We start from the raw sequence: 13,542 nt of genomic DNA on the forward strand, positions 1-13,542 counted from the left end.
TCTAGGAAGAGAAGAGTCTCTGTATATGGAAACTGCAAAAACAAAGGAAAGAAATTAGTTAAAACTTTTGTCCTTTTTTTTCTTCTCTCTCCTTCTCTTCTTCTCCTCGAACGTAGTCTTTCTCCACAAAAGTTTCGACCCCCCCAAAGGATATCTCCCCTCCTATTTATAGAATTTTGTCTTGGGGTTATTAGCAACTGCCACTACTCCCTTTTGGCTGTCTATTAATTTTTTCCTCCATGAAAAGTTACGCAACAACTCCTTTTTTTGAAATGAAGATAACTCATTTCCTTCCCTTGCAAAATTTTCTTTTACTTTTTTAAAAAATTTTCCTTAAATTCAAGAATTCTCTTTCTTAGGTGTAGTTGTAGCCTGTAGGTGTTGCAACCACTTTTCCCTTTTATTAAAGCTTTTTATTTTGCTTTCCTCTTTTCTACTTTTCTTTGAAATTATGAATCTCTTTTTAAATTTAGGTTCGCAACAAATTTGATGTCTTCTCTGTTTTTTCTTCATTTCATACACTTGTTACTAAAAAATATAGAGCACATATCATACATCTACAAAGTGATGGTGGGGATGAGTGCACCTCCTAGGAGCTTTGAGCATTTTGCCTGACATGGGATCCACCAACCATTTTTATGTTCCTTGACACCGTCATAGAATGGTGTAGCCAAACAAAAGCATAGGAAAATTACAAAGGTTGTGTTGTCTATGCTATTTCACTCCGCAACCGAAGCATCTTCGGACTGAGGCCTTCCACACCGATATACATGTTGTCAACATGCTCCCATCCACCACCCTCGACCAGGCATCACTTACACAGGTATTACCAGGAATTATTCTTCTCTTATATTGAGGTGGTGCATTTGCAATGTCCATAAACCATTCTCCACTTCGAAGAAATTCTCCCCCTAGGTTTTCATGTGTATTTTTCAGGGATATAGTGATCAGGATAAGGACTATAAATGCTATTCACTATCATCTCACAAAATCATAATCTCATGACATGTTAGTGTTAACTAACCAACTTCTCCAAAAGCTTAAGCTGTTGGAGAAAGGTGTTATTTATCTTTTATACTTTAACACTCCCCCGCACGTGTGGCCCACTTGGCAAACACGTGGCACATGTGGTCCCACTTTGGGCCGACCATTGCATGTGGATTTTTGCTATCCGGACCGACCATTCCATGGCTCTGCTACCATGACATGACATGACATGACATTTTGTCCAAGCCTATTTGCACAAACACTATTATTCCAACACCTGCACTCACAATTATACCCACTACTAACTGTCATTCTATAGCACCATATGAAAAGCATCGTGTACGTCAAAAACAAGAGCAAGTTTAGAACGCTCAACCACTCAAATTACAACATCGATAGAAGAGCCACAGACATTCAATGAAGTCATTTCCATTGAACAGTGGATCGAAGAAAGGAAAGAAGAAATGAGGGCATAGTATTTGAATGCCATGTGAAATATTGTTCATAGACCAACACATAAGAATGTGGCAGGCTGCAAGTGAGGATTTATGAAACAAAAGGCCGATGGGGCCATAAGTAGGAATAAGACACGGTTGGTTGCTATGTGATATAATCATCGACATGGACAGGGACTTGACTACATAAAGGAACAAACCAGTAAGAATATTTTAGCGTCTAAATTCAAACTCCTCCTAAAGGATTTTGACAAACCCCTTTCTCCTAAAATGTCGAGTGTATCTGGATCATCACTCAGGAAGAGGAAGGTAGTCTCCTTTGAAGTAGAAGAACTCAAATTCGTAAAAGAGCTAGAATATGACAAGAAATTGGCGTCTGAGGAATGTCCCACTCGGAGAGAAATCTCTATGGGGATTTGGAAGAGGCAATGGAAACAGTTAAGAAGGATGCTTTGGAAAATAGGGAAGAACTCAAGAAAATTTCCGGGACAACAGAACCGGGAGACGTGCTTGTTCGGATTTATAAACTTCCTTTCTTTAAGGGGGCGTTGGAAGCGGAGAGAAGGGCTCGTCGATAGCGATGGGAAGAGGAAAAAGCAGCAGAAATAGAGAGGTTAGAAATTTTGATTGCGATCTCATTAGAGGAATCCTGTGATTCAAGGGACACATTAGATAAAGAAGTTAGCATGGAGGTTCGAGATCGAATGGAAAAGGAGGTTGAAGATAAAGGGAAAGGTAGAATAGTTGAGGACAGTTTGGGGGCGGGAGAAAATGATCAGAGAAGCAGGATTCGTACCTGGAGTTGATTCTGAGGAACCCCGATTCCCAATTTATGAAAACCCCGATTCCCACTTTATAGGAACCCCGATTCCCTGCGAATCCCCAGCGAATCCCAACTCCCCAGCGACTCTTAGCGATTCCCCGGCGAATCCCCGTCGACTCTCTGGCAAACCCACGATTCCCGCTTCCAACCATCCCAGGAGCCTTCGATTCCCGCTTTCGAATCCCGAATCGAATCCCGCTTTCGATTCCCACCTTGGCAACCTTGAAAATGATGCTCTGCCTTCTGAAGAATTGGATGAGATGTTAGCTATAGGAGATGTGTTTGGGATTGGGTTTGATGATGATTTAGAAGCTACCAAAAAATTGTTTCTATCAATGGCGATAAGGGATTTGAAGGAAAGAAGGGAGGCCTGTATGGAACAGGAGGTGGGGAGAAATGATGAAGCATCGAGGGCTGAGGGTAGCAAACCCTAAAGGAAGGGCTATCCGTCCCTGGTAGACAGATGGTGAGTTCTTCTAGGTTTTCAGAAGTTGGTTAGAGAGCCTATTAAAAAAAGAGAGGAAAAAAAAAGAGACAAAAGAAAATAAGAGAAAAGATAAAAGAGGGGAGAAAATTGATTTCAATTTGATGAATGCAAGAAAAGAGTTAATAGTCGGGAAGTTGATTCCCCTGGGCTTGAGAGACCTTTGTGTCATTCGCTCAAGGTGTAATCCTTCCTCAGTATCTTTCTTGTCTATAAATGGTTCAATAGTTTTCTTGAAGCTTATCTGGAGGCTGTTAGTTGCAAAACTGGGAAAGCTCTACGGAGATTGTTTGTTGATTTGAGGATTTTCAAGGATAGAACGTCATGGTTATATAGCAAAGGGGATCAAATTTGTCTGTGTTTAGTAGACAACAACTCCCACAAGTTTAGGCTTGAGAGACTATGTCTTTTGCTTAGATTTGATATTATTCTTGACTCTATTGTTTTGCTACGTTGTTCTTTTGGGGTGTGGCGACTAATTCAGAGTTTTAATTCGAGCTCTTGTTAAGTGAATAGAACTAATGGGTTTTACTTTGAAAGGAAGTCTAAAGGTGTGTAGAAAGAAGTTTTTGGAGTCTGAAAAGAAGAGTTGCTAATGGTATGAAGAAGGGAAGAAGAGAAATGTTTATATTTTGCCTTGTTTTACTGCATTCTTATTACTGGTCTCGGGTATGCCCGTTCCAGCTCTCTCTGATATTTTGTAATGCAGGACGGGACTACTGGTCCCTAATGCTATTCCAATATCAATGAAATCTACCACTTTTCAAAAAAAAAAAGAAGACAGCGACTTGACTACGATGGACATGCAATCCAATATTCAAGAGTAGGACACCAAGACTTGTCCTTGCTCTAGCCAATACCTTTGGGTGGACTATTAGACAAGTGGATGTGAAGAATATGTTACTTCATGGACCGCTTAAAGAAGAGGTATTGATGAGCAATCAGAAGGTTTTGAAACTGTAGAGAAATATTGATTTATCTATAAATTCAAGATGGCAATATATGGACTGCAACAAACTCATTGAGCATGCTTTTTTCTACAAAGCTTCATCAAGCACTTAAAGTATTGTAGGGACAGAATGAGTTAAGTCTGATAACTTACTCTTTATTAAGCACACATGGTTTTGATTAGTCTATATAAATGATATTATCATAACAGGGAGTGAATGATCTAAAATGCAGTCTCGAACATGGCTTGAAAAGTACCTTTGATATGAAGGACCTAAGTGAGCTGCAAATACAATACTTCCTCAGAGTAAAAGATCAAAGGAAGGGATGCTGCTATGTCCCAAAAGATGTAGTGGGCCTTCTTAATAGGTTTAAGATCATGAATTGCAAATCAGTATGTACAAGTGACATACATAAGAAAAATAGTGGAAAAGAAGGGCAGAAGACCCCATAATTATAGAAGTATGGTAGAAATACTTAAGTACCTCTCTTACTAGACATAACCTATCCGGTGAATCAGGTTTGTCAATATCCTCATGATCATAGAGAGGAATACCTTCAGGCAACATAGAGGATTCTAAGGTACATCAAAGGTACCTTAGATCACGGGCTACTCTATAGGACACAACAGGATAAGACAGTCATACAGCTTACATGGTTGAGACAACTACTACAAGAGTTACATTTGAGAGAGCGGGCACATGCTTTTCACTGCTACAATCAAAGTGCCATCAAACTATCTAAAACCCTAGTCTTCTATGCTCGGACAAAGCATATTGAGATAGAATACAATTTCATACATGAGAGTAAGATAGTGAAATTTATCCAACTATGCCTCAAGGAAAAACAAGTGAGGGATGTTTTCAGGAAGGGATACATAGCCAATCATCATCATTATTTGATGAACAAGCTGAACATGTTCAATAGAATGCATCAGCTTGAAGGGAAGTGTTTTCAAATTGTGAGACTAAGGGTATTTTAGTCATTTAGCCACAAGCTGTATAAATAAACATTGTAAACAGTATTTTCAAAATTATTGAAGCATAGAACTGAGTTTAGACTCCACTCTCTTATCCTCTTCTCTAATCTATATCGTTATGGGTGATCTATAAGAGATTTTTATAGAATGAACAGAAAAATCATTCATTTTGAGCAGAGAACTTTATCCATCATCCGAAATTAAGAGATCAATAGACTCCATCATTTAATACTTTGGAGTGAGCATGAATACCTTGCCAAGTGAGCAGAAAATGCACGAGCAAACGCATCGCCCCTTCTTTTTGCATCATCAGTTCCACCTTCACTAGCTACTGCCTACCATAAATATATGGATTTTACACAAAGTATAAACCGATATCAGGATTTATCCTAGTATTAATCTTCTAAATAATCAGGAGATAGACTATTCATAGACACTATAATTGATAATGTAGCATATGGAATAGTTGCCATTTCACAAACACACACTTGGGCTGCTTTTACACTGACAAACCAAGGTGTCGTGCAGTTCTTTTCATATTGGTGTAGGAATCTCAAAACAAAAGGTTAGCTTTGAATGATTTGGGTATGCATGGAGCATTCGTAGGCATAAAAAAGTCGCAGACACAATCTTATAGTTATAAGTAACAACATTCAAAATAAATCACCATGAAAAACATTTATTATATAATAAGATATAAGAATTATATAATAAGATATAAGAACTTATATGAAAGAATTCACTCAGACCAAATGCCCGAAATCCACAGAAAATTGAAACAAGATGCTTTGTTTCAGAAAACTTTGCAGGACTATGACTGAAATCCAACACTTAATCAAGAAAGAAAAAAAGAAAGGCAGTAGCACCAAGATCTTTAACTCTGATAAGTCTCGGGAGAACAAGAACAATACGCATATGGAACTTAGAAAGGAAACTTCACCAAGAGATGGCTGTCTACCTTATCAACAAGGTCAGGCAAATGCTCCGATAGTATAGTGAACCAGTACCTATAAGCAGATATAGGTTGCAGATAAGCTAAAAACGTTACATAGTTTGAACTTTGACGATCATGGTCGAAAGTAACTAGTAAAACCAATATCTGCAGAGGGAAAGATTGGAAGGAATCTCTAAGATGAGTAACTTACTCTAGCTCACTGTGATCTGAGACATCAATAGTGTTTGGTTCATACCTGTAGACATGAAGTTGATTATAGCATAAGAAACAACCATCTCGCATTAGTTCATTAAAATTGAATGGACTGAATATATACAAAGAATGGGAGAAATACTAGGCAACCATAAGTAAATGAAACAAAATAAAAGCTAAGTAGCTACATCTCAGTTCCCTACAACCACAAGAACAGAGAAACAGTTGTAGCATGGTGAGAATAAAATTGTAGACTCAATTTCTAGAATAATGAATATACCACATTACCACAAGACAAAGGTCAATGAAGAGAACCCACCTGGCTTTGCATTGCAAGTCATAGATTTACATGATATCCCGATATAAGGTTACTTGGATGAAGATCCATCAAAAAGTCATATATTACTATGATTATGTGCCAATATCCCAAGGATGCAAAAGGTAGATAATAATCCTAAGCTCAAAAATTCATAGGTTCCTCTTTTCCTTAAAGTCCAAGGACAGAGTCAGTCACCAGAGTGTCTATTCATTCAATATTCTCACAGATGATCATCTTGTCCATGCGATAATACACATTTTCAGCAGAACCTGAGGATAAAAATGGCATGATGTTCTAATATATTTCACACAGTAACATGCTGTGAATGTATTTAAAGACAAGTACAGTTCTTCACTGGTATGCAGGCCAAGTTTAGGTACTGATGTTCTTGGCTAGATGTTTTGCCTGTGTCAAGATAAGCTCAAAAAAGGATATGAACATGCAGCTCGATGAAACTAGGTTGTTTTAAAATATATGGGTCGCTAATTACTCTTCAACAAGTAGCATGCTTGAATATTTAACCATTTGTTGACAGATTCAATAGTTTTGTCTAAGATCTTAACAGAAAGTCCATACTCCAATTTTATGAAACAATCAACCATAGCTACTCTTTGACGTATGACATTGTAAAATTGGAAAGTTATTGACTTGGGTTTCTTTGAACCCATAAATTGAAAGATCACAGCCAACTTTTGGGGGATTTGCATTATGCTCTGTTTGGATGCCGGGTTTTTTTTTTTCCTCGGATTTATGTGGGTAAAGGTAGGAGACAAAAGAGGGGACAAGCATTAATTAGAGAAAGATATTATGATGAGTGGAGAGAGAGGGTAGAGAGAGAAAGAGAGAACACCCTTTTCAAGACAAGATTTTGCTGATGTCAGCAAGAAAAAGCTGATGTGACCACTAAACCTTTACCCACATAAATCCTGGGAACAAAAAAAACCCAGCAACCAAACAGAGCATTAGAGAACTGATGGCAAGATACTTAGGACTCAGGAACCTATCATGAGATACCTAAAGGATGAGATAGTCTAGAAGTTTTAATTGGACGGCTAGATGAGGTTTATATCGGAGTAGTTCAGATTAGATAAGTTCGGTTGTGGGACTCACAATATCTTTTATCAACTAAATATTATTCTATGCTCATTCTTTATTTGCCAACATGCAGAGAGCTCCCACCATGCTAGAGTGGAGGCCTTTGTTGATGGACAAAATTCTTTTTTGTGTTCATATCCAACATAAGAAGATCCGGCATGACATCCGAGAACTCAGACAAATCGTGTAACAGATTTCCCACCACAACATTATATCGATTGATTGTGGATTTCCCAAGTCAGGAAAAAGGGAAAACCGGAAAACCAACCAACCTTCAGTCAAATCTGTAACCATAGGCCATAGCTAGTAACATTCAACGAACCAAAGCAAAATGACAATTATGGCGTCTCAATTAGCATTAAACGAGGCCACTCTCAAGGATCTATGGATGACAGGTCAAGTTATTATTATATTCTGTCAACATTTGTGATAGAAATAGAAAATTGCAAACAGTGCATATGAAAATAAGATAAAATTCTATGAAAATGGATATAGCTGTTTCACATTCCTGATTAAAATAATGATGCATACACACTTCACTAATTTCACCTTGGATCCTATTAGAAAATGTTTGGAGGTAAATTAAAATTGCAATTTGGGTGCAATGAGCGCCTTCTAGGTTGCAGCATGTGTGTGAACTACAATCTAAATTGCACCCAAAGTGCAATTTGGGTGTACATCCAAATGCACCCTTCCCTTTGCTAAAGAAACAAGATAGATCAGTGCATAGCACAAGTTTAGACTAAAACCAGCAAGAAAAATGATAATTGAACATCTACACCACGACAAGCGATACTGTGTCTATATGAGAAACAAAAAAACAGGAACCCAAGCACATCCCATGATCCAGCTACGCAAGTCCTACACGTCTTGACATACCTTTCATAGTACACTTATTTTCAAACCGTGTCCTAGCAAAACAATTTTTTTTTTGGATGACATAGGGTATCCCCACCCCATTTTAAGGCGGGACTAATCCCTATGGATGCACGCAATCAACCGCAGCACGATCAGACAACATTTTATATAGCTTACTAACAATTCTTCAGATTAACTAGAAAGCCTACCAAATAAAATTCCACATACATTTTTGGATCTTTCAACAATGGAAACACCTCCAATGTGGGTACAAGATGAAGTACGCCGATGGTCAAAGCAGCACTTGCATCAGAACGCAAAGTGTTTCCCTTAGAGTAGGGTCGTTCAAAGCCTCCAACACCAGTTGTTCCAGGTGGAGCCATTGGAACAGGGGCAGTAATCTCAGTGCCCTTCTGCACAAACTTCTCCATCCATGATATCTGCGTAAACCTTGGTAAACACTTATAAGAAAAGCTTGAAGCATAATTCATACAGGTAGAATGTTTGAAATGTCAGACAAATGCTTGCTGAGAAAATCTATTGACGAAAGAGATAGTGAAACCTTTAGATAACAACTACATTTTGGTTCAATATTGGAATAAATGATATGCACGATAAATCCAAACATAAAATGATTTCAGATCCATCAGATAACTACACTCAGAGAAACACTACAGCCCTACACACAGTATACGAAAGGACTAGGCAGATAGCCCACTCAGCTGGGTGCCAAGTGAGAGCCGTCAATTTCACATTATATACTTGCCTTTTCATTCAGATCCCCTAGCGGTGGACCATGAATCTTTCCTCCCACATAAGGAGCACCCATTGGAAATCGTTCCACAAGATGATGTGTCATTAAGTCATCAAGTCCATGCTTTTCGTAACTCATGAATGCACCCAGAGCTCCTAGAAAGCCCTCGTGGCGAAGAAACATAGCTTGTGCCTGACCTTTTGACCTGAAACAAATGAATTTTGCATTGAAGTATATGGAGAGAGAATCTGGAAATAATAAAAAAGAACAGAAGCAAAGAAGGTGCAAACAATGTTGACAGCCCTTAGAATGCTATTTGAAGAAAAGAACACAAAGATAAATAGTTTGATAAGCATAATGTTCAAGAGTTATTTTAGATTAAGGTTTCTTGTACTACCATCAAAGGAACATGAGAATGGCTGTTGAAAAGATTGACAAAGTTGTGGCAGATTTTTCAGTATTTACCAGAAATGAACTGCAAAGGAAATAGTATCCATAGTGTAAGCATGTCCACGTATGAAAAATCCTCCAAAAAAGATTCTCTTGAGACCATAGCGAAGTGCATTCAAGTAGGAGATCTAGCAAACAGAAACTGAAGTAGAATAAGTAATCTCATCTATATTTATCTTATACAAATTATTATTTCTGAGATTGAGATCAGAAAATGGCATGATTTCAGATGCATTAAGTGAAATCAATATGAGCAAATGGGCATCATGTGACATCAGTAAGTAATGTATAAAGAATTGTCATAAAATTATCATCTCAACAGTAGAAACTGCTCCCAAACCAAAATGATAAGCAATTTCGCATGATAAAAACTTTCTTTTTGGAAGCAAAACCAGAAAGGTTTTATTTTATTTTTTAGAAAGGCAAAGAAATTTATTAGTGCATAAATGGGAAGAAAACCCACAACCGAGGTGGTCAGATACAAGTCAAAACACAATACAATACAACCAAGAAACTACACAAGGGAATCACGAATACAAAGAACTCAAGGTGGAAGATGATCAAATAACTCCACTCCGGTCCTGATCACGCCGCCTCTAGTGAAACATCAGCCTCATAATTGGCAGAAGTCCTAACATTCTGAAAGTAGAAAGCTGCTTTAAATCAAGAAAGTATTACAGAGAAAAAGGACAAGGTGTCCCACAAGACTAAAGTGTGAGACATGACTTTCTTTATTATTCATGCTCTTTATTTATGTTTTACACAAAAGGGTGTTTTGGTCATTTTACGCATATCTCATTTAACCGAATAAAAGAGGGTGAGCCATTGTTTTTTTATCGCCTAATGTAATCTTTTTGGACCATCTCGGTTCTGTATATTAATATATTTAATGTTGCCATTTCAAAAAAAAAAAAAAAGAGGGTGAGCCACACAAAGGTAACACAATTCCTATTCCGTGGCATTTCATTTCTCTCCTCCTCCTCCCCTTCGTCTCCTCTATTTTTCTCTTCTACTCCTCTCCTTCAACATCTATTGAAGAAGAGACACATGACAGACATGTGTCGGGAGTCGGGACATTCATTCTAATCTGTGTTAGAGATGCAAAGGGCCCAGAAGTATCTGTGTGAGAATGGTATTGAGTTCAAAAATTGATGTCCTTATAATCGACAAAATAGAGTAACGAAAAGGAAACTCATCATACTTGAGGTCAACATCCGTACTTCTAGGTACAAATGACCCAAGACATATTGGGATAAAGCTATCGTAATTGCATCTTCAAAAATCTAAATCTTGGACCAATACAACAGATAACAATCACCACATTAAAAAAGGCAAGCACATATATTATTTCAAAAACTGCATCTCTTAATTGACAGATTTTTATCACAAAGATGGTTTATGGAGAAACTTAGCTCTGAGCCACTTACCTGCCCAATATTGTATGAAATCATTCGCAAGAGAGATAGGGAAATATCTTCAGGTTTGTAGTCGGAAAGCTCCTTATTTTCAGAAATTGCCTTCCCAAAACTGGAAGCAATAGCTGATGCTGTTAGACCAATCTGAAACATTTTAACAAATTTGGGAATGGTTAGACAGAAAAAGAAAACATCATAAATTGCATGCTAACATTACCCAGTTCTGAAAGACTCGCAATCAAATAACATTAACATGAACCATTTGTTTAAGGTAATAATGCTGAAAAGCAGACAGACAGACACCATGTGTGGAATATCTCTCAAAAACAAAGGATATAGATAGAAATGACAGGTCAAATGTGCTACACCCTTTCCTACGAATTAATATGAATAGTCTTGTTTGGGTCACCTTGATGGTTCAGCATCTTAATTTTATAATCATTGATTGATCACAAGTTCAATTGCTATCACCAAGCTGAAATTAGGAAGAACTGAAACTAGCCTTGGCCATGGGATATGTATGCATGTGTGTGTGTGTGTGTATGGAGAGAGAGAGAGAGAGAGGAGTTCCTACTCCCTAGAGTAGATAACTTATCTACTCCTTAGGCTTAGAATACAGTGGGGCACATTGTTTGGGTGATCCAAAGCATTCATTTGATGGGCCCTCACATAGATAGGGTGTGCCCAGTGCCCAAAAATCAGCTCCATAGGATCATCCTAAGCCTTCGAACTGTGGAGGCAAAAAATGGACAGATTTGTGAAGGTTTATACCCGTCCATTTTTTACCTCCACAAATCGAAGGATTGGGATGATCATATTGAGCTGATTTTTTGGGCACACTCTATCTATGTGAGGGCCCATGAAATGAATGGTTTGCATCACCTAAACAATATGGCCCCACTGTATTCTAAGCCTAGGGAGTAGATAAGTTATCTACTCTAGGGAGTAGGAACTCTTTTCTCACGTGCGTGCGTGTGCGCGCGCGCACGTGTGTGTACATAGATATATATCAGCGATATAAATCTCAGATCACCACTATGACTGGAGTTTTATCTTATTTTGGACACATCTTAGATTATTTTTTACCTGCATGTTTTTGTACAGTTATCTTTCATCACTGGTTGGGCATAGATGCACATGGCAGATACGGTTTATAGGTTTGATTATAATTACGGAACTTCCCATCTAACATTATCCAGAAAATGTAGATTTTGTGCATTAGGACCTAAGCTACATCCCAAACCAAAGCCGCTTAATTGCCCATCTAGACATAATAATTTAACATCGCTATCGAAAATTAGACAAGAACGCAATTTTTAGAGTCAATGCTCACGAATAGTACCTATAAACTTTCAAGGTATACTGAATAATCCCAAATGTAGAAGTAAAAGAAAGAAAAAGGAGTTAAGACAACTAGTAAATAAAAAGTTGTTAAAAATGTATAACATTCCTTGGAAAGAGGAATGCTAAACTGACTGGAGCCCTTGTAGAAACCGGCTAGAAGGGCCGTACCATTGGATCCACATCATTGGCTTCTAATGTTTTCGGTGCCATTATAAATACACTCACGATGACATAGATCCAATGGCGATGCCTTCTAACCGGTTTCTACAAGGGTTCCTGTCAATTTAGCATTCCTCCATCAACCTCGATTGCTAGACCAAGAAGCTCCCTGGATCGAATAATTGGCACTAGGATCAGAGTTCATGGCTCAATAGACTTAAGCAAGAGAAATACAGCAATATCCTACAGTTACTTTTCATCAATACGTATTCATCTCTGTTAAGGATAAAGTTAAACCAACACAATTGAAATGGATGTCAGGGGGAAACAGATCACTTTTTACATTGCAAGGACAAATGACCTTTTTTTGAAATGGTGAAATATATTGATAAAATGGAACCGAGATGGTCCTCAGAATACAAAGGGAAAGAAGAAAGAAGAGAAAAACAAAACCAACATACAAATTATAATTAAGGCGGTAAATAATCGAACCACTCTAGACCCTGCCTAATGACCCCAGATTTAGCTAGACTATCAGCTTCTTCATTAGCTGATCTTCTAACAAAGGCAAACGAAATCTCCGATCCTGACACCCAATACGACATCTTCTCAATAAGGTTGAGAAATCTCCATGGAGGAGGAGCTTTACCAGCAAGCCATCTAATAACATTGGAGGAATTCCCTTCCACAATCACCTTATCCAAGACATGTCTTTCAATGTGAAGGATACCATAATACGCTGCTTTTACTTCAACCTCTGACGAATCAGAAATCCCATTCGGACCAAAGAACGCCCACTCTACAACACCTACATGATCCATCATCAGGCCACCAAAACCTGAAGAACCCGAATTTCCGAAGGATGCTCCATCCACATTTAGCTTGCAGAAACCCACTGGCGGAGGAACCCACTTTTGAATTGCCTTTGGCCTTCTTAACCCTTCCATACAGATGAAATCCCATCTTGCCCACAAATCATAAGCCAACACGAATCTGAACATTGGAAGACTCTTCGCCCATTGAATAGATAGAGCAATAATCCTCTGATAAATACTGTAGGCTGAACATGCTTTTGAAGGACAAATGAGCTCTAACTACAAAGTAGATCTAAGAAATAAAAAAATTCAACTAAAATACTAAGAAACAAATACATCTAATGATACCACAATCTATATTTATTACAGATTGAAACAAAAATCTGTGTACACATTTACAATGTATAAATGGAAGATTTGAACACAGTGCGCCCACATGATTTTCAATATAATGAATGAATACAATACATTGATGTTAAAAATTATTTCTTTTTTTTATTAACTCAAGTT

At 37.9% G+C, this 13,542-nt stretch overlaps 1 protein-coding gene across 1 annotated transcript in view; it reads right to left on the minus strand.

The window, feature by feature from the left end:
• PANK1 (pantothenate kinase 1) overlaps window positions 1-13,542 on the minus strand; it is a 31,700-nt gene that overhangs the window by 6,512 nt on the left and 11,646 nt on the right. The window contains exons 8-14 of the mRNA XM_077388020.1: window positions 10,727-10,858; window positions 9,315-9,427; window positions 8,862-9,054; window positions 8,324-8,535; window positions 5,822-5,866; window positions 5,635-5,683; window positions 4,929-5,011 (exon numbers count right to left, since the gene is read on the minus strand). Of these exons, the coding sequence (XP_077244135.1) occupies window positions 4,929-5,011; window positions 5,635-5,683; window positions 5,822-5,866; window positions 8,324-8,535; window positions 8,862-9,054; window positions 9,315-9,427; window positions 10,727-10,858 (827 nt within the window). The remainder of the gene's footprint in view (window positions 1-4,928; window positions 5,012-5,634; window positions 5,684-5,821; window positions 5,867-8,323; window positions 8,536-8,861; window positions 9,055-9,314; window positions 9,428-10,726; window positions 10,859-13,542) is intronic.

This window comes from Tasmannia lanceolata, unplaced genomic scaffold, assembly GCF_043159265.1.
Source record: "Tasmannia lanceolata isolate RefF3 unplaced genomic scaffold, GAP_Taslan_0.1 ptg000008l, whole genome shotgun sequence".
Taxonomy (NCBI): Eukaryota; Viridiplantae; Streptophyta; class Magnoliopsida; order Canellales; family Winteraceae; genus Tasmannia; species Tasmannia lanceolata.